This window comes from Hyposmocoma kahamanoa, unplaced genomic scaffold (genome assembly GCF_003589595.1).
Source record: "Hyposmocoma kahamanoa isolate Upper Pololo Valley unplaced genomic scaffold, ASM358959v1 99817, whole genome shotgun sequence".
NCBI lineage: Eukaryota > Metazoa > Arthropoda > Insecta > Lepidoptera > Cosmopterigidae > Hyposmocoma > Hyposmocoma kahamanoa.
In genome coordinates, this window is record NW_020656047.1 from 72,004 (window position 1) to 93,618 (window position 21,615).

Consider the following 21,615-nt stretch of genomic DNA (forward strand, 5'->3'; position numbering starts at 1 on the left):
ACAAAAAGATCTATTAGCATCCGATGCTCCATTAATGTTCGCATAGACGTAGAGAATGGTTCCTGTAAACCCCATAGAACGTTTGTGTACCCAGTGTACTTCTTTTTTACCACTGGAGGCGCTGTGCAATTTGACGTGGTCGCTATAACCGAATGAATGAATGATATTTATTTGTTATTATAATTGATACAAAGATCAATATGTCAGTGTTATGGTTAAGAGCGATGACCCCTCCAGCCGATTTAAAGCTCTGAGTTGCACTGCAACTATTATGGACAGGCGTGTTGCTTACCATCAGGCGCACGACTTGTTCGTTCCGTCACTTATTATTATAAAAAAAGCAGTCCTCAAATATTTCCGATATTGACAAGGAAAACTATAGCCATCTTTATTTCGGCAGCAGGACTGCGAGATACTGCAATTCTCGCATAGAAATCTCGCGTGTTATGTCGCTCTCGCGCAAGTCGCGACCTATTGTCTGCCGTCCATTAACTAAAACGCGGCAAAGTGACAAAATATTTCTTGAGATATCATACAAAAACCATAAACCAGTATTAGAATATTGAAATTGTTCAATGATATTTCAGCTATGCATCGATAGGGTTAGTTCCGATAAGTCGAACACGTTAACTAATTTTAACCGTTTTTAAAAGAAAACTTTGTGCTCTATCCTTTGCTATTTAAAACGCATATTTCACCATTTATCACTCAGCCACGTTTTAATTAGTGGACGACAGTTGTGCTAGCCCTACTGGTAAACAATTAAGCTATTCTAGCTAGCAAGACCTGACACAACTTGTAGTGTAAACTCATTGTAAAGGCATTGATCGTGCTTTCCGTATCAACAAATCGTTGAACGCCATCTATGAGAAAGTTTCGAACTTATAGACAAAAAATGTTTGTTTGAAGACGTATTTTTTCCCCATTCGTTCCACTACCGCAAACGTGGCGAATCTGTTGACTTGTCTGTCTTTAGCATGCGAAAGGTATTGTTACTCTGACATTGCTTTAAAACCATGCGAGAAAGAGAACAATAGCTGTCGCGTCTTAACTATACTTCGACCTTTATCGATACCATTTTCTCGAGTCTTCTGGCAATCTATACAGCTTTACACCAATCTAACAAGGCAGTCAAAGGCAAATCGATCCATTCTATCAAATACGTACAAACTGATATAAAAATATCACTCGCAAGCTTACTTTATAGGAATGTCCTTTACAACCTAACAAGTTCTTATAGGATACTTTTTGAAGCTATGTTTGGAAGAATAATAGAAGACGAATTGTTAAAGTATAGTTGTCTCATTTACACGCGTACATATAAATACGTAGATAATCTATAGTTGTCTTTATTTAAAGTGCGAGATAATTATCGATTGAAATAATTTTAGAGATGACGATTTGAAATGAGATCTTGTATATTTTGTTGTAGATAGGTTATGTCTAGGATTATTTTAAAGAGTTTTAGGAATTTTGAAGCAAAGTCTATGTTTCGAAATGTTTGTAAATATTGGTGACGTAGGCCATTACTTGTTGCCAGTCTGGACGCTCCTGCTGAATCATATCTTGAATGTTCTGGAACAAAATAACATTTCAATTTAAAAAATTAGGTTTTAAAACATGACCTCGGATTCTAGTCCTACAATCGAAATGTTACAGATAATAAACACAGAAAGTAAAAAGTAAATAACGGGGTCATCATCATTAACCCATTTATACGTCTCACTGCTGGACACGAGTCATAATCCGCCACGCTGGCCCAATGCGGGTTGATATTTATTAGGAAAGACAGTTTGCGTTGATCTTGATGTCCCCATCAGCCTTCCTCTATAGAAATTCTAATTAACTATAATAGATTGAACATTAACTGGTCGTAATTTTTCGACGACCTCCGCGACGAGAGATGGTTTTCATGGTGTCGTCATCTCTGAGGTCCCGGGTTCGGTCCCGGGTTCGATCCCCGGCCAGATCAATGTAAAAAACTTTTGTATATTGTATCGGGTCTTGGTGTTTGTGGTTCCGTAAATGTTTCCGATTTTCATAACACAAGTATTTTGGTTACTTATTTTGAGATCGGAGCAATGTATGTGATGTTGTCTTATATTTATTTATTTATTATTAATTTAAAAAAAAATAACTTACCAGGGTAGTAGGAATGCCAACCGATTCGGCAGCGGCGAACGCGACAGAGAAGTTGGTCCGTTTGTCGTGGGGGGCCAATGTCGAGTACGGCACGCGCCCGTCACCCAAGTATGAGTGGAGAAGTGCGCAGAGGGCCATGCCGTCGTTCCATGATGAACTACGGAGAGGAAGTCAAGTTAAATTTAATTCAGGGTTATATTAGTAAATCGCCAGGTTTATTAGAAAGGGCGAAAGCGTCATCCAAAAATTTTTCAAGGGAGCATTTTTTAAATAACTTCAAGTGGCAGGACGAACAATTCATGCGCCTGACGGTAAGCTACACGCCTGTCCATAACAGTTACAGTACCACTCAGAGCTTAAAATTGCAAAGATCTGAGGGGCACTACCACTACGCCCGTCACCCTGAGATAATAGTTGACTTGTCCTTCAAAACCGGAACACAGTAACGCTGATATTACTGCTTGGCGTACTACTACTACTACTCTGGACGAACTCTTTCACAAGGAGCTATACTGCTACTGGAGCATGTTTAATAACGATTGTTTTTAACCGACTTGAAAACAAGGAGGAGGTTCTCAATTCGACTGTAGTTTTTATAAAGTTACGCGATTACTCCGGCACTAGCCCAGAAGGCTAGGAGAAGATGAGCTAGACGTCCTCCGGTTCCTCCAGCCGCGTAGAAATTTGGGAACTAGGGAGAGGCGTGAGCCCTACAGCTCCGCCATCAATGAGGAAATTTGATAGTCGACTTTGAGTCGACGGCTCAGGGGTGGCAACCGTTAGCGCGACGGAAATTGAGCGTGCCCACAGCTAAGTACCTATCTGGAAAATGGGGAGGGTGCTGTACGTGCACCAGTGGCGGTTCACGTAAGGGCTCGTGCAGCGTGCCGGCGATATTTTTCACGACTGCGGTCGCTCCGACTCGCTGCGACTTGTTTTAACATGTCGAACTAAATGGCTTAGTGCATCATGCCCGCGACAGGCAACCATTGATCGTGAGACTTGCAGCGATCAGTCCTACCAATTAATGTTCCTATTATTATTAGATTATTACACAAGTAATTAAAATTATAATAATGGACCCAGATAGCTTAATTGATGCAGTTCGTAATCGCCGCATAATATTAATTGGATGAATATTAAATCTCCTTCTTATCCTTCCTATGGCATGGAACCGTAAAACGGAATTTTCCCTTTGGGTCGATAATTATTCGAAAATTCACTAAGCTATAGGTCGCTAGTCGCCCGCACGCTGCTCTGTATTTCATAGTTAGAAGTCGTTGCGAGTCGATGCGACCGCAGTCGCGACATATCGCCGACACGCTGCACAAGCCCTAAGGCACTAGCCTTCTGAGAACCGGATGAAGTCCGTGCAAACGGGCTGATCTGGGGTTAGGGCCTGACTTACGATGGTCCCTGTACGGGCTTACTCGTACAGGTTATAGCGCCCTTCCCGCATAACCAAGAGGTTGATACGAGGGTCACTGTAAGCAAAACTTATGTAGAAAAATATGGGACTGTCTCGGGTCTGGTACCGTCATTGTCACCGGTTTCCAAAACCGAAATGTTTTAGTTACTTTGCGATCACAGCAACGTATGTAATGTTGTCTAATATAATAAAAATTCAAATTAACTTATTCCAAAATATGTCCTACCTGAAGTTGGTAATATCGATGTTGTTGTATCCTAACGTCTTCTGCTGGCACCATTTGAGCAACGCGTTTCGTTTGGAGCCGCCATTCTTCACTTGCAGCGCGTTCAGGGGGTCTTTGCGTTCACCTAGGTACACAAAAAGGGGAAATTATAATTCAATACAGTGGCGAAGTGTCAACGAACACGGTTTTCATAAGCTTGTCTCAAGAAATAAATTGTCAATCAATCAAAACGGAAAATGTCTGGCATTGCAGTATTTACTGCGTACCTTTATTTCATAAGATTATTTATTTTATCAGTTGGACATTAACCCATTAGGGTTAATTAATAATAATAATCTTTTATTTTATCTTTAATTCAGACAACGGTGTCCATAAATTGGTTAGTAAGTTTTCTTAGTGACTGCTAGTACAAAAAATTTAATTATTAATATGAAGATGGAACACTTAGAAAAAGTTCCTTGAATTCGGCCGGATTCGAACCGACGTCTCCTAGCAAGCCGTGCCTCCAGCGGACCTCACGTATTTGTCTATGTGCTTCTTGTCGGATCTTTGTGTTAGGTTTTCAGGGACTTTTTAGTCGTAGCGCCAAAAACGAGAAATCTATGAAAGTATTTCATCACCCAGCTAGATACCGGCCGGATCGAAGAATTTTTTCTAAGCCGAACGCTTAAAACAATATATTATACATATAAGGTATCTTTGTATTAATAATTATAACAAACAAGTCATTGACTTACAAATAAATGGACGACGCGACGGGTCTAATACAAAAACCACGAAAAAAATGTCCCAAGTCAACCTATTTAAACGTTACATGTCAAGGAATATGAAAAAGCTAAAACGTTGAATTGAAATTGTAATGTCATCGCAGTACTGTCTAATTTTGCTTGCTTCGCTGTCAGTCGAACAAACGAAGACTAGAGCGTGAACGACGCTCTGTATACGATTTTAACGCCCTATAAGTTCGGACACTTTTTAGCGCGGACCCGACGTCCATATGATTGTAAGTCAATGCAAACAAGTGGAGTAATTTCACAAAAAATAATTGAATATCAATTCAATAAAAAATTTGGTTCAAGTACAATTATTTTAATTGAAAAGTCATATGTCTGAATTTGAAGTCAAAATAAAGCAACTCACATATGTCGCCGTGGCTGTTCCTCCTTACGAAGGACTCGATCGCTTTTTGCTGTAGCGATGCGAGTGCGCGCTGCTCGTCGGGAATGTTGCTGCCGCCAGCCGCGTCTGCTACGCCACACACGTCAACCACAAGCCACAGATACGATAAATGCCAGTTACGATACGTCATCATCTCGTGTTACGAAGAACACCACGATTCCAATGTGAATTTCTATAGTCGGTATTTTTTAAAGTCAGAGTAAAATGACAGTTCATGGCTTAAAAGTGTTGCCCGCTTGCGTGAATGCTTTCGACAAATATTCTATCGACTATCGACTGAATATGGGTCACGCTTATGGAATAAATAGCCGAACTTGTTTCATTTTAATCATCTTCGACCTATTATTCATCCAATTACTGCGCACAAGCTCATTTAAATTGTCAATTTTTATAAGTTTATACATAATACCACTGTATTTAGAACTATGTTTATAAAAAATATAAAGAGGAGACATATTTCAAAGTTTTTCAGTTCAATACAGATAATCAAATCCAGCTATTTGTGTTAAAATGTATATGAATAAAAATTTATCTCGATACTAGTAGACCAACGGCGATAACTCAATTAGTAATCATTAGAACGTCGTAACTTTCAAATTCCCGTCATTTTTGGCAAAATTTTATCTTCTTTCAATCACAACCTATCGATAAAACTATCGACAACAACTACATAACTATTTACATTTTTATGAAAACTGATAGGTCTACACATGTCATTTTACTCCGTCTTCAATAAAGACAGACTATAGCATAGTATAACAAGACAAGTTGTGTAACTCCATACAAACGTAGCAACGCAGCTTGTATGCGTATATGCCAGCGCACACATTCACATAATCTCGCAGTGCACTCAAATTGCACAGCGTGGGTACGCGCAATTTATCGTAGTATTGAAGCGTTCGCTCGGTGTTTAAAAAATGGCATCAAATAGTAGACGTGTTTATTAGTTTTGTGAACAAGACCGTATCATATTCAGAATTATTCATCATACCCCCACAATCGAAGTACTAATCCGCGATGCTGGGATAATAATAACAATATGTAAGTTCTGCATTAGACAAAGGTTATTTTATAGATTATTTTAATTCTTCAATTTAATTCGTTAATCTAATTTAATTGTGTTAATAAACTGATTATTACTATTTCATGTCAAATTTTCAAAAAATGTATAATTTTTTTTTATTTTTAGTATGCAATTTTAAAACTCGATTTTGATTCTTGCCTTTAATTTTCAAAATATGTTTTGCCAGTTCATAGTAATTAAACAAATATCAGTCAAATTGTCTGAAATTGATGATTATTAATATTATTTCAATACATCATTATGAATACCTTAATCTTTAACCAACTTCAAAAGGAACAAGTTCTCAATTAGACTGTATTTTTTTTCTGCGTATGTTACGCCATTACTCCGGCATTTGTGAACTAATTTTGATTATTCTTTTTTGTTTTTTTATAAAAAAAGTTATAATTATTTCAAATTATGTTTACAACCTGTAGGCATCACTAAAATAATAACGGTACTACCCTACGCTTTGAGCGACGTATACGTATTTACGCGCCAAATAAGCGGAAGTTGTCCTACTTGTCTTAATTATACTATGCCATTAGAAACTTTTACAGTATATACTATACAACGGAAAAGAATATAAACAATATTGGATAGTAATAATGTTAAATATCGTAACTGGCATATCACCGTGAAAGGGTTATTTAAGTTGTAAAAACCACAGACACAAGTTAATTAGGACAACGTTCTAAGCACAATACGATGAAGCTTATTTAACACTATGGAACATGTATCTTGACATCGAATCTTTATTGGATTTATATAATAAGTATAATAAATTCGCTTTTGACCCTTATGGTGTCACACGATGTTGCACTACAAGCTGTTGACAATTTGTGATGGAGTTGCATCGCAGTCTGTTGGCTCCTAACCGCCATGTTTCGGCAATTGCCGAGTTTGTGACCCTTTTATTGCCGCACCACACTAAGTATCTTTTTATAAATATTTTAGTTTTAACTTTATTTGGTTGTGATTTCTTTTTTTTGCATTTTAATTTGTGGATTTAATCTTGTGCGTTTATTTTTTTCTCTTTTCTTTCTCATTATTAGTTTTTGACTGTATTTAAATTCTTATTTTGCAGTCAGGATGCAGCTCGTAAGACTACGCTCTTAGCGTGACAAGTTTCCAGGGTCATCATTAATTTGGACACAAAAGAATATGCAACCAACTGATTCACACTTATACTATCGTACAAAGATTCACAGATAGTGGCGGCAGCACGATATGAGGTGCGAATCTCGCGGAAGTTTTTCAACAACAAGTTTGAAGTCAATATTATCTTCATCGTATTATACGAGTTGCGAACACTGTCCCCTTTCCCACAACCAAGCAAGTCTTTTTTCTTTGAGATTGTCCGGAAAATCTGTTCAAATAATAACTACCAGAAAGCATGACTTCAATTCAGGTATATACCATAGGTGTATGTGTCTAAGGTACTATCTATATATAACACTATTGTTATATTTTTAATAACAAGAAACCTCTAAACTTGTAAGGCTTTTGGAAATTTACCTCTATACAGCTTTGTATAGATAGAAACTCGTTAAATTGGGTTGAGTGCTAGAAAATTCTGAAATCCAAGTTGTTTGTTAACCATTGACTTACAATTATATGGACGTCGGGTCCGCGCTAAAAAGTGTCCGAACTTATAGGGCGTTAAAATCGTATACAGAGCGTCATTCACGCTTTAGTCTTCGTTTGTTCGACTGACAGCTAAGCAAGCAAAATTAGACAGTACTGCGATGACATTACAATTTAAATTCAACGTTTTAGCTTTTTCATATTCCTTTACATGTCACTACGTTTAAATAGGTTGACTTGGGACATTTTTTTCGTGGTTTTTGTATTAGACCCGTCGTCCATTTATTTGTAAGTCAATGTTGTCAACTCTCAAATAAGCTCCCAAGTGGGAGCAAGCATATAAACAGAAAAAACTATGGTGTTACAGTATAAAACTGTTTTTGTTTGTTTTAGCGTAAATTAAACACGTAGGTAGTATCGAGTTTTGTATGGATACAATAATATTGTAGGTAGTAGAAAACAAACACGTTGTCACGACTGCAGGAGACTTGTTTTAGGGGCCGTGATATACCATCTAAAACTATCGATAAATTGGAATGCTTAACGCTGAGACTTTTAAAATGAATTTTGACTTCGACTAAGCAAATATGTCGAGCTAAGCAAGGTTTTCATGTTCACAAAATTAAATTCAATTTAGTGAGAGATTTTACAAAGATTCTAAAATCTCTCACTAGATGTCACCAGCGGCACAGAAAGCCGAAAAAAAACACGAACAAAAACAGTACGATCTTTAACAAAAACACATAGGAAAATTTCGACGACTCGATAACTTGACCCGTAGCTCAGTTGGTAAGAGCAATACAACGATGCATTATGGTCGTGGGTTCAAGTCGATTCGAAGACTTTTCCAATGTATTCGATCTTTGTATTTAATTTCTTGCTTAAATTTAGGCTATGTTCGTTTTGTAGATTCAAAAAACTTGCTTGCAAAGTTCTTTTCATAGTCTTAGAGCGGTTGCACACGGCTAACGCGCGCGACTTTAAACAGCGATGCAAACGCGGTGCAAACACGCGACTTTATCGATGCAATCGCATATAAATCGCAAATATAGCGATGCAATCGCGGTTTTCACGAACGCGCGTTTACATCTAAAAGCCGCCGTGTGTGACCTCTCTTAATGTTTGTTATTAGGGTTCGTTCTTAGGTGTGTAACATTAAAAATAAACCCAATATTTTCACAAATCTACGTTATAATTAAGACACGATATTGGGTAAAAAGAATAAAACCAAAATACACTATAGTACAATATAATAAAACTAAAAATAAATTAGTGCACACAAGAACACAGTATTAGAAAGGCAAGCGTTCAGCTACGCGCTAGGCGCTCGATTCATGCCGGGCTGGGAACAAATAAGCATTAACATGCGGGGGTGTTGAAGATGCATTCGGTACAATAGTGTAGGTTCGATTAAAATAGTTTAGTTTGAAAGCGATAATAAGTGATTGTTATAAATTATCATCGAGTATATAACCAGAAATAGAGACGAAATAAGGGCCATCCATCCCTGGCAACTCATCAGGTAATGGTCATTATATCACTTATAAATATCAATATATAAATATCTTTTAAATATAAATATCTCGTTTGCGCTGAAATCACAAATTAGAAAACTGAAATAGTACAGCGCCAACAACTGACCTGTGTCTACGTTAGCGTATATTCCAAAAATATTCTGTATTTATTGTAATAAAGATAATATTTCTAACAATGGGGGCTGATCACAAAACAAACGGAATCACATTTCATCGGTAATTAAATATTAAATATGTGACTTTTCAATTTTCGTCCATTCTAGCAAAGCTAGTTAGTTAAACTGGTCGATTTGAAGTGAAACATTTGACACCCGTCAATTGTTTCGAATTCGGGCTGGCCAATCGGAGCGCAGTTGTGACAGTAATGATTTGGCTGAATAGTTTTTAAAAAATTAAATGACATTTCGTCTCTTTTTCTGTTATATACTCGATGTAAATTATCCATGGTGGGAAGAATCGTACGTGAGTAATTTACGTGTTTGCGTGATTTGCGTAGTAATCTTAAAATACTGTATGCTTGTGTCTGTGCGAGCGCGTTTGGTTGTGTTTGTACATGTATGCAGTGGTGGCAGGGCTCTTGAGTCAGAAATTACGTTTCGTTACTTGAAAATATAATTTTTTTTGTTGCTAAAGCCATATTTTCATTTTTTTTATTATACAATTCAACTGTGAAGTATTTTCATATCGCACTGCGATTACTAAAGTGTCGTAACTCAAAATTTGTGATATTCAAGATTATACAATTGTTAAACCGTCGTTAGAACATTGCAACAAAATATCAAAAGGTATTTATCTATCCAACTCAAAAAGAGAGAAACTTTTAAGTAGAGTGTGAGCTACTTCTCGACAACACAGTCCTTAGGTACTTGAAATTATCTTTCATTTTTAAATATTTTTTTAAAAATAAAAAATCTAAATAAAAGTTTGTGTAGATGTCTGCATTCTATCTGTATGTAAAAAAAATACAACTTTAGCCTATACAAATACATAAATTTTAAAAACCTTTCACGGGAAGTGAATAATTCGTATTTTAATTGATTCTGAAAAAATACACTTTTTGAATTAATACACTTTTGTATTAGCTGTGCGACATACGACTAAATACAAGAAAAAAAAAGTAAGTATGCTTAAGGAAAATCAAGCTTTAACCAGTAATGAATTGATTTCATTTGTTTGCGCTATCTCCGAGTTACTTTATTATCTAATTTGGGTGTGAATTTACAATAACAAATAATGTACAGTTGAATTTAAAAAAATGTCATGGTTTTGACGAATATTGAAATAAATAAAAATTACTTACATACTACGCGAGAGGGCAAAAAGTTACGAAAAATGTAAGTAATGTAACCATCTGGCAACACTGCTGTATGTACTCCGCTCGAGTGTTGTTTGTGTGCGCGCGCCCCTTATTGTGCGTGTGTGTGCATGTGTTCGTAATTACTATATAATGTGATGGCATCTTTTCTTAAAAACTAAAATGGCAGCAAAAAACTTTAAATCACAAATTTTATTTTCTCTTTTTTAAGGCTCTGTTTTATAAAGGTGATTGTGTGTTTAAGCCATATAAGAAATAATAAAATCAGCTTTATCATATAAAACAACAACTTTTTTGCGTTTAAAATCGTCTCTTTTGATGTTAAGGGTTTATCACCTCAAGAAATTTCATTTATTTTTTTTATCATCCGAAATAAAGATAGTAGACTCACCAGTCGCAATAGGCGAGGGCCTCGCGCTCCTCGCTGTAGGCGGTTTAGTCGTGAAGTTGTTGTTGGCCATGCCGTTGGTCGCCGGCGTGGTTTCGGATAGGCCGTTCTTCATCGTGCTGTTCGTTGTTGACACTGGCACTGTTGTTTGGACCTGAATTCAGAAAGGTAATAATCAGAATGACATTATCTTCGATAACGGTGGAGAGTACAAGCGAGTCAAAAAAGAGGCGATCCGCTCAAATATAAGATTTTTTTTATGTTATCAAGTGACGGGACGAACAAGTTGTGGTAAGCGTCGCCGGGTGGTAAGCGTCACGCCTATATGGACTCCTCCTACGTAAAGTATCGAATGTCGAAATTGCACAAGTTTACAGGGGAGCGTTTTAAAGTTCTCGGTTTTATTCGCAAAGCTCGTTACTCACATAGAGTGATCATCTAACCAATATCTAGGATTTTATAATACTCTATGGGTCGTAGTCTAGAACTCTACTCAATGCTCAAGTCAGGACTTGAGTATGATTCAAAGCACTAGAAATCATACTCAAGTCCTTGCCATTAGGGTCGTATTTCCAGTGCTTGAAATCATACTCAAGTCTGTTCAAATCCTGATTTGAGCATTGAGTACAGTTCTGGAATACGACCCTATCTGAGTAATAATAATAATAACGCACACACTCAACATAACCCCGCACTAGGGAAACCCTGTGTCGCGGGTGCCATGGACACACACATAGACAACGACAAATTACACCCAAACTCACGAGAGAAACAAATGTAGGCCATACAAATATTTCTCCCGGCCCGGGAATCGAACCTGGGGCCTCTGCGTGGCAGTCCGGCATGGTAACCGTTCGGCCACAGAGGCAGTTAAACGAGCATTGCCGAATAAAAGTGAGAAATGCTGTAGTCACGTGTTATGCTTATTTCAGTGAATTCAGAAAATATTAAAAGGCTCCCCTATAAACTTGGCAATTTCGACATACGATACTTCACGTAGGAGGGGTCGATATGTCCATAGCAGTTGCAACGCCACTTAGAGCTTTAAATCGCAAAGATTTGAGGGGCACTGACACTGCCCTCGTCACCCTCAGACATAAGTTGACAAATCCCATGTGCCTGTAATTTCACCCTTACCCTTCCAAACCGGAACACAATAATGTTCACATTAATGCTTGGCGGCAGAAATAGGTAAGGTGGCAACACTTCTCTGAACGAACTCTTTCACGGTTCTTGGACGGTTTCACTCAATCGCCCAACACAGATATGCTACCGATACTGGCTACGTGTGCAAACAAATTAGAATGTGTACGATTTAGAATAAGAAAATTATTCGGTCTATAATGATTCGGAGAAACTACCAAAATTTTACCTGGGGCCATTCCCCCACCGGGGTGGTGGCGGGCGACTGCTTAGCTGCCTTGGCCGCGTTCTCTATGCTCTCGATCAGTGACTTCACTGATAGTCTCGAGTCTTCTCGACTCACACCTGTGACGAGAAATTGGATTGAATTGTAGTACAATTATACGATATTCCGTAGTTGACATATACAAAATAAGTATGGTTTCACTTTGAAGGTATATTATACGGTTACCTATCAGTAGTCCGAAATGACATTTTCCAGAAATAACGTTTGCTTGAATTTTCGTAACCTCGATAGTAATTTTGAGAGGAAAATGTTTTTTTTCTTTTAAACCTAATTTAACCGAACCTAATCGTGCCTTAGTAATAAACATCCAACACATCGTGAAAGAACAACGGTTTCGTTATAATTCGGTTTTCGGTGTAATGAAAATTCGAACAAACGTTCATTTCGAAAAAAAAAAGAGTTTGTGTGATAGGTTACTATATTATACACATATTTAGTCAGAGTTTTATATGGACACAATAATATTGTAGGTAGTAGAAAACAAAAACCGTTGTCACGAATGCAGGAGACTTTTGTTTTAGGGGCCGTGATATACAATCTCAAACTATCGATAAATTGGAATGCTTACTTCGGACATGTAATATATTTGCACTTTATCGAAACTAATATTATAACTGCGAAACTTACTGTTACGTTTTTACCCCTAAACCACTGAACCAAATTTGATGAATTTTGATATGGAGATAGATGGGACTTAGGTTATAGGATATAGGTTACTTTTTGTCACAAAAATAAATCTTAAAAGGGGGCGAAATAGGGGATGAAAGTTTGTATGGAGTATCAATAATTTCTCAAATAAGTAGTGCAGTAGTGCCGCCGTTAATAGAAAGGGCGGTTGTGACGAAAACTCAAAACCGATAAAATAATGCTTAAATGAAATTAAAAAAATATCTACTTTAACAAACTCTAAAAAGTAAAAATGGTGACAGATCGGTTTTTTTTTTGATCACGGCAGTATACATAATAATTTTTTTGAAAAAATGTCACATGCGCTCTTTCTGCTAACAGTGGCAGAGTAGACCACACGAAGTACTTCTACGCAGACGAAGTCGCGGGCACCTGCCAGTTAGTCAGTAATTTATTTATTTCGTTTTTAATAACAAAGGCTCAAGCCCATGCCGAGTCGATAAGTACAATAAAGCACGCACTCAACACAGCCCCGCACTAGGGAAATCCTGTGTCGCGGGTGCCATGGACACACATAGATAACAGCAAATTACACTCAAACTCACGAGAAAAATAAATGTAGCCCATACAAATATTTCTTCCGGCTCGGGAATCGAACCTGAGACCTCTGCGTGGCATTCCGGCATGGTAACCGTTTGGCCACGGAGGCAGTATGGACTGCTGCGGAGCGGTGAGATTCGAAACCAGCACCACCTGTATAGTATGCGTTCACCCAACTACCAAAAGTCCATCGTCAAACTTGTGGTAATGTTTCCAATCCGAAGTTGAAACTTATTGAATTGTAAAAATGGTCTATGCAAGAAGTAGTCATTTCAAGAAGCGTTCTTTTGTTGAAGTAGCATTTAAAGAAATGGCAATTTCAGAAGTGGTCATTTGTAGAAGTGGTTATTTTAAAATATTGTCATTTCTCATTGTGGTCCTAAACTGCCGAAAGGACTATCACATCTCTAGTTATTATGATAATCAAGGGATAATGTAAAAGTGAAATTCACCTTTAGTTCGTCTATGCGAAGCTGCAGTAGCCATGATGTCTTGTAGTGATGCGCTGGTTAGCAGCGGTGGCGGCGCTGGTGGTTCTTCATTTCGTGGAGGCATTGCTGAGGTAACACTTTCACTATTAACTAAAATTTCACCTATTTCCTAGATATTAGTGTATGTTGTAGAGTAGTGTGGACTTCAAGCATTGGAAATTTTATTGTATCCAGAGATGAGCGCCCGAGTTTCAACCCAGCGTTTTGTTAACGTCGGGTTTTAATAGGGTTAAAACCCACTAACACTCGAAATCGAGGGCAGAAACTATTTACAAGTAGATATTTGTAAATCGTCGTTTTGTTCAAATGTACTGATATTATTACAAAATGTTTATTTCTTTGCTTACATATTTTGCCTTTGTATTGAATCGATTCGCTTGAAAATCGCATTGAAATGAATCGATATAAAAACTTGTTATCGTATACACTTAATCGATTTTCATAAAAATCTAATCATAATGTGCATCCCTAGTAGTAAGTTTGAGTCCCTAAGATTACGAGGTGGGTATTGCGTGCAGTTGCCTCTTTTTCCGTCTAAAAAGATTATTTATATTGAAATTACCAATAAACATGGAATTATACCAAATTCCGTATTCGTTTGTGCCCCCGATTTTGGGCAAAAATGTATTCAAACCACGCGCTTTGACTAAAAACCCGGGCGAGTTCATTGGGTTTTAAACCACTACCCATCTCTGATTGTATCTTGCTTGTGAATGTCTATCAAATGGTTCTTATAGTTTTGATATTATCGAATAAGTGTATCTTAAGACAAAATTTGATGTATGATGTATTTTTTATGTTCGATCAAAATGATCAAATGAGTGCTGCTTTAAAACCAATAATATTAATGTGCTCTTGTCCTTTGTCATTAAAGGGTCTTTTGATTTATGAATATCTAAATGAGAGTATTCTAAAAGGGTATCTGAAAGAATACTATACTGAAATGTTGACTAAGAAACTTAATACTAAAACAATTATACTTCACTAACAAGTTTTAACCGGTTACCATGAGAAAAGCCGTGATGCCTATCAAACAAAAGCTGTGCAAATGCTGAAGCAAAATTAAATATAGTTATTTTCAACACTTAAAGATAAAGCTTCCTCCACCACACACCTCCACCAAATGAGAACGATCGAACACAACACGTTATGGGTCTTCCACAGTTATTGACATGTCACACGTCCATCGGCAACTTACGTAGCGGCCGCAGTGGTGGAGGGTCGTTCAAAGAGCGTATTGGATGCGAAAGCCGTTTGTGTTCCTGAGTCTTCCAATACGGCTTCCGATCTCGCGGCAACGACCCTGTGTTCACGTCTGTTTGAGGCGCTTTCTGCCCCTGTAAAGACAACTTTCTCGACCGTTCTTGAGGAGCGTTCTTCTCCAAATTATACACAATAGCGCCTACTGGTCCGCTATGTTTCTTCTCTGCATCCTTAGCGCTCGGAGATCTTGACAATGATATGACCGACTTTGTGATACCAGCCATTTGTTTTACAACATCTGTGGCGTCTTCAACGTTTATTTTTAGAACATGCTTTTCCTCTTTTTTAGGTCTTCGTGGACGTCTTGGCACTTTGAGAATTTCCTCTCGAGTTACCGACGAGAAATCATTTCGGGCGGTTTGAAATTTGTTTGATATTTTTTCGTCATCAGCTATATTATTCCCTGGTTTTTGAAAAATCAGCATTGGCTCTCCGATTTCCTCATAATAGTTTTCTTCGGAATCTCTAATGGGCTGATTTTCTGGGAGGAAAGGATTCGTATTTGGCAAATGAGGTTTGATTTCTTTGATTTGTGTTTGCAGTACTTTTGGTTTGGTAAAATTTGGAGTCGTGTTTATTACAAAGGGAACATTTTCCATCGGTTGATAATAATGATTATCGATTAAAAACTCTGGCGTTTTTGTCAATTTTAGTGCTTTTGGGTTTGGAGATTCCACAGGTCTGGGGCTAATTCTGTTTGAAGACGATATTTTAGAATCTGGTAGACTTCCGTTCGAATCAAAAGTTTTCCAAGAGATGAATGGTACGTTTTTCCCTTTTATATTTTTTTGATACATGCCTTTAGTCTTCTTTTCGTCCACTTTTGGTAATACCGAAACCTTTGGACTTTTATTTTCCGATGACTTGACTTGATCGATATCATCGTAGTAAATTTTAGATTTTTTATTTTCTGGTTTACGATCAAAGTCTAATAACGTAGAATTTTGTTTAAAGAAAATCGGTTGTATTAGAACTGGACTTATTATTATCGGCGACGGTGTTCTATCTGTTTTATTTAAGTAGTTTCCGCTGATAATCTGTATGGGGAGGAAATTCCTTGACCTGTCTAGTGTCTTTGGAGTCGTAGCAATAATTTCATCATTTGGTTTAGAAATAGCAACTCTAGGAACATCTTGGCACACAAGATCGTTAACAGTGTTAATTTTTAAATGATAACTAACGTCGAACGGGGCTTCAACTGCATTAGGTTTTATTGATTGCGAAGAAAAAGTATTTATATACAAAAAGGGATTTGAATTAGTATTGCTGCATTTAGGCATGTCATCTGACATAACTTTAAGATTATCTTCAGATTTCTCTGCGTGAATTTTAGAATTATCAGCTTTATCTTCGACCGACTTTTCTGTGTATTTGGAAGTGGTTACATCAATCAACTTAGTGGAGTCTTCTGTAACTTTTACATCCATAGATTTTGCAGCTTTATCTCGTACTATTTGTGAATGTTTAACCAATGTGTTTTCACTTTCTTGTGATTCTGAATTTTGTCTTGTATCCTTAACATACGACTCTAGAGTATGTAGGCTATGAACCTGTGTTGTATCAATGTTTTCAGACATCATTGCTTCTGTATCTTTTTCGTTAGTGCTAAGAGGAGTACTAGTCACAAGATCATCAGATGCCTTTGGTGAAGCAGCAAGCACCTTTTCTTCTTTCACTTCATCAATAACACCAGAGTTAGTCCGTAAAGCGTCTTTATTAGAACTGTCCAAAGTTATTATATCATCATCTAACAAATAAGTTGTTTCTTTAGGCCGTTCAGAAGGTATGTTTTCATTATGCGAACTTATAGATGTCCTTTTTTGAATATTTTCGTTTACAGCTTCCATGCTAGTGATTTCTGGTTTACTTTCCCGTGGCTCTTTGGTGAAGCTTCTTCTTGATAAAGGTTTTTCATCGCCGCCTACAACACTAGCTTCATTAAAGCTTTTGAGAATATTCTTATTAGGAGATTGAGTTTCTTTGACCTGAATGGCAGAAGAAGAATTACTCGATTTATTAAATCCAATACGCTTTGCTGGATGACTTCCCGGTTTAGTCTCTTGAGAATTTTCGACATCAATAGTAATTATGTTCTCAAAAAGATTTTCGCTTACAGTACCGATTTTAGGAGACTCAGGCTGTTTATCTTTCATTAATTTTGAAGGAGAAGAGTGTCTTCCAATATGAAGCCTACTAAATGCTTTCTGTGAGTCATTATTTTCAATAGTGTTCATGTTTTTATCAACCTTGACATATTTATTTAACGATGCAATATTAGGCTCTGTATCATTCAATTTCATAGCTGGCGAAGACGATCGTCTGTGTTTAGATTCATTTTTATTACTTCCAATCATTTTCGTAAAGGCCGACTTCAAGGTCAATTTATCGTCGTTCGATTTCTTAAAATGTTTTACGTTCTCTTCAATAGTTATTGAATCTGGGATTTCTTTAACTGGCTCTGTAGATGGTTTGAGTAGAAAAGGTTTTATGTCATCAGGGTAGGCCATGGGTAGAATAGATTCTGCTTTAACAACTGGCAAATTTACATCATGATCCAGTTTTAATGACAATGGCGTACGAATTACATTATTAACTGGTGTCTCGGAACGTATTACAGATTCTCTTCTGTCGGTATTTATAGGCACTATAACGCTACAGCCAAATTCATGACCTTTATCATAATGTTTCTTTACTGGCGATAAAAAAACATTGTCAGAGCCTTCAGTGTATAATGACGTTTCGCTATAATTGTTGTTTAAATTATAAAATTCTATACTAGTAGCCTCTTTCAAAACATCTTCAAACTCATTTGTTTTATGCAAATTCTCCAAGCTGAATGATTTTGGTTTACCATTGTACATTCCCGACGGACTTGTGCTAAATATTGTTCTATCTTTAGCTATGATTACGTTACTGGATTGGGACTTTGAAATGAACTTAATTTCTTTTTTCACACCTGTTTCCTCACTTGAATCATCAGAATTTGAGATATCTACTGCGTCCTGTCGGCTGCTTTTCTCTCGACAAACGTCAACAGCGTTTTGCCTTTTAAACAGTTTGTTTTCAAAGGAAGGTAGAACGACTTCGGCCAAAATTCTGCTTTGAAAATGATCATTATTATCCGAAGAACTTTCTACATGACTTCTACTGCTGTCATCATCATTCGTTTCATCAACAGTCACATTTGCTACGGCAATCATCACTCTATCGTTCTGGATATATTTAAAATCATTCTTCAGTTCGGCTTTAGTCTGGTCACCAACGCTGGTATCCTTTACAATAGGTTCAGAGGCACTATGAACCCTAGACAAATACTTATGGCATATAGTTGTGAATATATCATCCGAATCATCTAGCAATTCAAATTCTGGTTCCTGTGTAACTTTCTCATCATCGGAACAGTTAAAAATTTCGATGGATTCCCTCGTGTTATCATCACCTGTTTTGGCAAATATTTGATTAGATATCATTAACATCACTGTACAGTAGTTAGTATGACTGTACGGTTAAATTACTCGAAGCTTGGCCTCCATAGACCTTACCACTAAAATTGTACATGCAGATTTTAATAAAATGAAATATTACTTTTAAAGCACTTAGAAACGCGTTAGAAATGTACGCATTCGTTTAAAATACAAGGATATGTTGGTATTACCAATGAAAGATCATAAGTTTCTTTTTACTTTAATTTGTCTCTATGACCAGTTTGATATAGACCACAAACAACATTCACTGTCTATGGAGGCGCTATTTACACAGAATTAGTGCATGATAATGCAAGTTAATTCTGCTGTTGAAGAACATAACTTATTAATTATATTTATTTACATCTCAATATACTTACCACATGCACACTCACTACTGTGATGTAGAAACAGAACTAAAAACTCGACTTCAAAACAATTTATGCTATTCATATAGAGAATTAAAATTCTACTTTCAAATATTACAAAGGAGTGAGTTAGATGAAAGCATTAATGTATGTATATACATAATAAGGCATAATATTAATACAAGGCCTGCTTAATTTCTGGGCACATTTTTGGAACATTGTGAAATTCGTTCAAATTAGAGCTGTGTCGATCGTGTTCGATGGAATTAAAATAATCAGATGACCCTGGTCGCGGATCTCTAGAAGATTAGATCATTTATGTTTGACCTAAGCGCGGGTAATGGTCGCAAAATTGGACTTCATAATTTTAGAGGTTTTTCAACAATTCACATCACACTTAAATCTGCAATTGACAATAATATCATACCATAATAAGATCGTCTCGTCTCGTTCATTCTTACGTTTAGTCCCCAAGCTCCAGTCCGCCATCTCACTTAGTTCGTTTAGGTCGAACAATTGTACGATAGACCATTCATTCGATGGAATTCTCTCGACCGAAATTCAATCACGGATTAATAAATCATCACATAATTTTGTAAGTGGATCATCGATCGGACCGGTACGAAATTTATCTTTTTTTTATTTATTTAATATCGTGAGTGACGAGTGATAGATGATCGAAAATACGATCGAATCAATCAGTCAGGATTGATCAACCGACACAGGACTAGATCAAATGTATTTCTCGCTCTCAAATATTTTTGATCTCACGACTATTCTGTACGTACAAAAATCTCCCAAGAGTTTTTAGCTATCACACTATTCAAGTTGAAAATTGGAGTAGGTTTCTATCTTAGCTATATTGTGTAATTAAAAAAATAATAATGATATATAATTTAGAGATATATAATTTTTTTAGTGCCAACGTGTTGTGTGTCCCCTTTAAAATTAAACATCGATCAACGAACTCACTCTGATGTAAACACCACGCATGCATCTCCCTCTGTGATTACAGCAGTGCATATTTCTCTTTCACACCTACCTTTGAGTGAATGTATTTGGTCTTCCAAATGTCGAATGCGGTCTCTAGCTATCTTGTTCTCAGATACAAGACGCTCTAGTTCTCTTTGGGCTTCAGTTTTGAAGTCATTCGCTACGCGAACTGTCATCAGGAGGTCACTTTGGAATTGCTTCCATTCTGATTCCTGCGAATTACAATTCTCAATTATTTCCTGGCTGCCTGTTCACCGTTTCCGCATATTTTTTTTAGATTTTCTATAGATTTAATATTCTATTTTAACCGACTTCAAAAAAAGGAGGAGGTTCTCAATCCGACTGTGTTGTAGCGAAAAGCCACGTAACGAAAACGAGATTTAAAAGTATTTCACAACAGCGAAAAAAGACCCTCCAACCACCACACCGCCACCACTTGTTGTTGGCTACATCGTTTTCGTTCAGTAACTTCAACTTTTGACAGGTGTCAACTTCAAATGTGGAAAATTAAAGAAAAGACATCCGGAAAAATATTTATTTTTCTGAACAATGTGATATTTTCAAAATGGAAATTTTTCCACTACCAAGCGACAAATAGTCCAGTTTTTTAGATTCAGCGAAGTGCCACTTACATCTCTCTCCCGATCCCTGGCCAGCTGCGTATAACGGTTGCGGGCATCCTGCAACTGCCGCTCGAGGTCTGCAGCATGCGCCAGCGCCTCGCCCGCGCGGGACATCAGCGTCAGCTTCTCTTCTGAGGCCACTTGCACCTATAAGAGGAAATTGAAGAAATTGTCACTATCATATTAAGAAGTTCTTCACTGCTAGGACCACACTTTCTCCGTTCAACTCAACCCCGTCAAATATGATAATACTACGACAACCGCGGTTCAGACGCGCGGGCGAGACTGGCTTGTCTTGGTCTAACCGGCGGCCGCGCTGTTGTATTATGCAGAGGAATTTGAATGTTGTTACCTAGTAAATAGAACTCAGATTCGCCATTAATGTACATGAAGGCGTGGTAACTGGGCGGCCACCACGCGGCGGCCGCGCGAAAACTTTCTCCTCGTGTAGTTACACGAGGAGTGAATACCTAAGGACGCTTAGAGTGAATACCTCGTGTGCGATTTCCATGTAATTTTTCAGGACGTAGATAGAAATGTGGTGTAAAATGTAGTAAACGTAATAATGTTTGTCGTTAGCATTTTAATTAATTAAATTATAGCTCTTTCAGATACTATTTACTTTAATAATATAATTGAGCAAGAAGCTTATAAGTTTTTTCAACAATAATCAGTACAAAAACGCGTATGCGAAAGAAACCTCATGATATTCAATAAAATAAATATTTGAATTAATAAAGCTACACCTCTGCTCAGCCGCTAGTAGCTGTTAAAGGTACCTAGCCCCAAGTGCCCAAGATCCTTTCTATAGAACGTCATCGCTATAGTAGAAACGTAGATGAAGCTACTGAAATTAAAAAACACCGTAATTTCAACCGAGAAGACGGTTTTAA

The 21,615-nt window shown here is 37.2% G+C and overlaps 1 protein-coding gene across 1 annotated transcript; it reads right to left on the bottom strand.

The window, feature by feature from the left end:
* Positions 1–785: 785 nt before the first annotated feature.
* Positions 786–20,869, bottom strand: LOC113239291 (cytospin-A-like; the record flags this gene model as incomplete). The annotated part of the gene is made up of 9 exons (XM_026476211.1): positions 786–1,575; positions 2,143–2,299; positions 3,798–3,921; positions 4,938–5,045; positions 10,868–11,018; positions 12,237–12,352; positions 13,973–14,077; positions 20,149–20,311; positions 20,732–20,869. Coding segments are annotated over 9 exons (1,152 nt in total), but the record flags the coding sequence as incomplete, so codon positions are not given.
* Between the last annotated feature and the right edge of the window lie 746 nt (positions 20,870–21,615).